The sequence below is a fragment of the Olea europaea genome, chromosome 22, assembly GCF_002742605.1.
Source record: "Olea europaea var. sylvestris chromosome 22, O_europaea_v1, whole genome shotgun sequence".
NCBI classification, from domain to species: Eukaryota; Viridiplantae; Streptophyta; class Magnoliopsida; order Lamiales; family Oleaceae; genus Olea; species Olea europaea.
The window spans coordinates 411538-416621 of NC_036258.1; the positions used below are offsets into that span (position 1 = coordinate 411538).

At 36.4% G+C, this 5084-nt stretch overlaps 1 protein-coding gene and 1 pseudogene across 1 annotated transcript in view; both read left to right on the top strand.

Moving 5' to 3' along the window:
• Window positions 1-3177: 3177 nt before the first annotated feature.
• Window positions 3178-4527, top strand: LOC111371834 (annotated as a pseudogene).
• A 186-nt stretch (window positions 4528-4713) lies between these two features.
• LOC111371835 (probable L-type lectin-domain containing receptor kinase II.1) overlaps window positions 4714-5084 on the top strand; it is an 8411-nt gene continuing 8040 nt past the window's right edge. The window contains exon 1 of the mRNA XM_022994006.1: window positions 4714-5084. Coding sequence (XP_022849774.1) covers window positions 4734-5084 — 351 coding nt within the window. The 5' untranslated portion in view covers window positions 4714-4733.

The following is a 5084-nucleotide window of genomic DNA, read 5'->3' on the forward strand; positions in this document are numbered from 1 at the left end:
AATGGAAGCTGATTTGGAACAACCAAGAACCTGAGGCTTTTGTTGGATGTATCAGGGAAATAAGTACCTAAAGATTCATAGTTAGGAAAATGTGTAATTGGCAATCTGTGATCAAATGACCTATTTGTCAAAATTGTAAAGTCAAGGACTAAATTGTACATGTCAAATAGTTCAGGGACTAAAGTTGCAATTTAGTAAAGGTCATAGCATAGGTCTAGGGTAAAGTGGGATGCTTTGAAGATGCAAACGGCGCGTTGATGTCGTTGGAGTTTCACCCTTACCTTGCTAGAGCCAAAATTGCAGAACTGACCTCGCTGGAGTTTCGCTGGTCTATCGCCTGAGCGAAGGTACGTCGCTCGAGTTTCGCCAGGACCTCGCTCGAGCGACTATGTTATCTGGCCTTTGATAATTTTAATGCCTCGCGAATTTTTAACGCTCTATATTACCAAATTCGACCTACTATATAAACAAAACGACCGATTTTCATTAGACATCTTTGGCAAACATTAAAACAACAATTCCTCTCAACTTCCAAAGGATCAAGAACCAAAATAAATTCATCCTTTTTATCTTTGATTCTCATGGTTCTTTGAATAAAAACATCAACCCTCACAAAACCAAAACATCCTTTCATATCTCCATATAAACTTCCAGAAGATCATCTGTTTGAAGATCCGGGAAGGAAATTGCTTGAAGAACTGGAGTGCTTGGTGATTCACGGGAGGTAGAAGATATTCAAAGCTGGAATTTTGGTGCAGATCTGCAAAATCCAGAATAGCTGTGGTCGATACAGTAAGGAGGTTAGAATATTGTTAGAATCAATAATGTCTGACGTACTGTAAGTCAATATCTTCTATAGTGGATCTCTACTGGCTTGTGCCCGGAGTTTTTACCCAGTTGGATTTTCTCCGTCAACATTTTGTTGTGTTTTTACTGCTTTCTGTTATTTATTTTTCAACCGAAAATTCAACTTAAGTAGATAAAGTATGTGAATGAATCTACGCAATGCATAATTGATGTGACTTGTTGCATCAGTTAATTAATTGTTTTAATTCCGCATAAACACCTATTCACCTCCCCTCTAAGTGTTAGTTGGGTCGAACTATTGCTTTTTCACATATGATCCCCCCCTTTTGTGGTATCTGAGGTGGGTTTCTTTAATTTCTTTCGAAGATTTCTTTATTATATGCAGAGGCGCATAATTGAGTCAACTCATGTGGGTTTTTGTTCTTGCTTTCTGTTCACGAAATATTTTCTTTCGATTTAAATTACCGCAAGTGTACGGTTCGTTAACAAGTAATAAAGTGGATTCAATGAGTCCGAGTATCGTCCCACAGAGATTGGTTAGTTCAATTTTACTTATTCGATCTTAACCGAAACCAAATTACTCAAAATGAACGTGGACTTAATTAAAACTCTAAAATTGGAAAGAAAATCCCACTTATGCAGCTTTTATGATTGTAATGAAATTAATAAGCAAAACAATAATTTAAAACTCTAAAATGAAATCAATTGTTGAGAACGCACGTTTGTTGTAATCAATAGAAATTAAACGCACTAGGATCACGATTTCCCATGCAATTATCACTTTAAACTCTAGTTTCACAATATGACAACATAATTCAATTGTTGACGAATCAATGTTCCTAAGTCTATCCAATACTCTCTCTCGAGATGTATCAAACCTATTTCTACATACCACCGGCCTATATTTCTATGACAAGTGCGTATGTAAAAATGCATGTAGTTTTATGAACACTTAAAGATTCACGTAGGGCATAGCGGTATATTTCTATCCCCTATCGGACCCTGCGATGATTTATATTATGTCGAATCTATTCCAATTCTCTCGAATGCAAGAATAAATCACCCAAACTCACACAATTACGGGCCCTTAATTGCGGAAACAATAAATGCATATAAATCGTTCAAAACAAAAGAAATATGATTTAATGTCAAATTGCAAAACTAGAAATATAAAACTCAAATCACATGGTACATCGATCTCCTAGCACATGAAAATCTAGCCTAACATAATTGGAAATAAAGAAAAACAACAATTAAAACCAAGGAAGAACATCACTCGATTGATTCTTGAAGTGAAATCTTGAATCTTGAAGTGGATTGCCTTGTTTTTGCCTTGTTCTTCCTCTCCAAATCCTCCAAAATTCTGTTTTTGTGCCTCCAATTACGTTCTCCCCTTCTTCTGGACGTTCTTTCGTATTTAAATCGCGTGGAAATTAGGTTACCAAAGGAGTTTCAATCGTATAAGGAAACTGCAAAACGGCCCCCAGATTATACCTATGCGACCGCATAGGCATAACCTATGCTGTCGCATAGAGTAAAAAAATTTGAGAAAAAGTTCTCGGGAGGCTTCTATGCGACCGCATAGGCATACATTCTTTCCGCCGGACAGCTTTTAGTATTTTGATCATAACTCTCTCGTCTGATCTTCAATTCAAGTGATTCAAAGTGTATTGAGAAGAAAACTCAAAGATCTACATTTTTGATAGAAATAGACTTCCTCAAATTCTGATGTTTACTATACGAAAAATAGATTTCAACTAGATACTAAAAATCACGAGTATAGTTTTTTCGCCTGAAAGTTGATACTTGATAATACTTCGACCCTATTTCACCTTGTGACTCCTTTCCTCATCCGATTGACTTCTAACACTCTTGAATCTTCATTCCATTTCCCGTCTCATCTATGATTTATTTGCAACTTGGTTCCCGAACTTTCAGTTTAATTCATTTTAGTCCCTTTGCAATTCCTTCTTCGTCCAATCATCTTATATTGCTTTCGAGTTCATACTTAGCATATTTGTATTCCCGAGTTGTCTTTTAGTTCAACTTTCAAATATTTGCATCCTTAGTCCCTGAACTATCACTTTGCTCCATTTTAGTCCCTTTTCAGCTCTCTTATCCTGAATTCCACTATTTTCATAGAAACACCTACATTGCATGAATTCAATGAGATTAAGTCACAATTCAATCATTTTGTTTGTATTTAAGTCATGTTTGTAATCTAACTAAGTGTGCAAAAACACACTTATCACTTTCCTAATTTCACGATTTAGTTACTAGGAAATAGTTTACTCTGTGTTCCTATATAGGCCATATCATTCGTCAATATTTGCACTTTTTTCTTTTCTCATAATTAGGATTTGATGTTGTTGGAAGTGGAAGCTGTACTGTTATATTGACTAAATTCAATTGAATGCTTATGTGTTCTCTTTATCTAATGAAATTCGAGTATTCTTCCAACTCGCAAACTTGATAATTAAGTAGTTGTGAAAAATCTGGAAATATGTTGCACCTTAAACTTGCCTTTTCTCGTCTGCACTATTTTTCCCCTAGGGTTGGAGATTTCTGCATATTTTCAGCCTCTTAGTGGTACAATGGTCATAGATGAAGTTGTTTTGCATTTGATTGTCTATCGTTTGAAATAATTTCTGTTGTTACTTTACATTCATCCCCTAATCATTATTTTTTACTCCACCTAAAAGTTTTTTGAATTTTTAATCTTAGTTCTGAATTTTGGTTGTGTTGATCTTGAATTTGTTTCAGCAACCAAACTTATGAGGCCTGCTTCTCGGTGACTAGTATATTTGTTTCCGTGTGTAAAAGCAACACCTTAAGTCGATTGACATATTTCGTTCTTTCTGGGTTATGGCTGCTTTCATCATGATGACGGTCTTCAGTTTTAGAGCTCTCCCTATTCTCGCAATTTTTATTTGGTTACTCTTCGGTAAATCTTTCAGCTATGCTGCTAAGAGCGATATCGACTGCCTACAAGCTATAAAATCTTCTTTGAAAGACCCAGACAGTTACTTAACAACATGAAATTTCGAACATAATAATACTGAAGGGTCCATCTGTAAATTCATTGGGATTGACTGTTGGCATCCGGATGAGAATAGGGTCTTGAATATCAAGCTGGGAGACATGGGACTTAAGGGCACGTTTCCATTAGGTGTTGCTGGTTGTTCGTCCACGACAGGGTTAGATCTTTCTAATAACAAAATCTATGGAAATATTCCAAATAACATCTCTCATATAGTTGGATTTCTGACGAGCCTTGATCTTTCCAACAATGAGTTATCCGGAGAGATTCCTGCAGAACTCTCCAATATCACTTACCTGAATGACCTCAAACTTAACAACAACAACTTAGCAGGTCGAATCCCTGCACAGCTTGGTCAACTTAACAGAATCAAGGAATTTAGTGTGTCAAACAACAGATTGATTGGGCCAGTTCCGATCTTCTTAGACAATGCTAGTATCACTGCAGAGAGCTATGTCAATAATGCAGGACTGTGTGGAGTTACGTTGACGCCTTGCCAAGGTGCTTCCAAGAAAACCAACATTGGACCAATTATTGGGGTGGCTATTGCAGCTTTTGGTGTGAGTATTGGCATGTTCTTCTATGCGCGCAAGATGGCTAGAAAGAAGAAGGAAGGAGATCCTTTGGGCAACAAATGGGCAAAGAGTATGAAGGGTTCAAAAGGCATCAAGGCAAGATAGGCCTATATTTTCTTGGAATTTCTGCTTTTATATATAATAATTATTTATTTATATAATTTGTCCTCTTCATGTAGAATCTGTAGGTGCCCAAAAGAATAGAACCTTTTAGTATTGCTGCCTGTTTTTATAAGATTTATTTTTATTTGATTTTCTCTATACAAGGAAAGATTAACACAAATGGTCTTATCTTCTTGTTTCAGCTTTCAATGTTTGAGAAGTCTGTTTCCAAAATGAGACTAAATGATCTCATGAAGGCTACCAATGACTTCAGCAAAGAGAATATAATTGGGTCAGGAAGAACAGGGACAATGTACAAAGCAGTACTTGAAGATGGCACGTCTCTTATGGTGAAGAGATTGCAGGATACTCAACAATCAGAGAAAGAATTTGTGTCTGAGATGGCCACTCTAAGAAATTTAAAGCATCGGAATTTGGTTCCGCTTCTCGGCTATTGCATGAGTAAGAAAGAAAGACTCTTAGTCTATAAGCACATGACAAACGGTACCCTCTATGATAAGCTACATGTTTTGAATGATGGCGAGAAACCTTTAGATTGG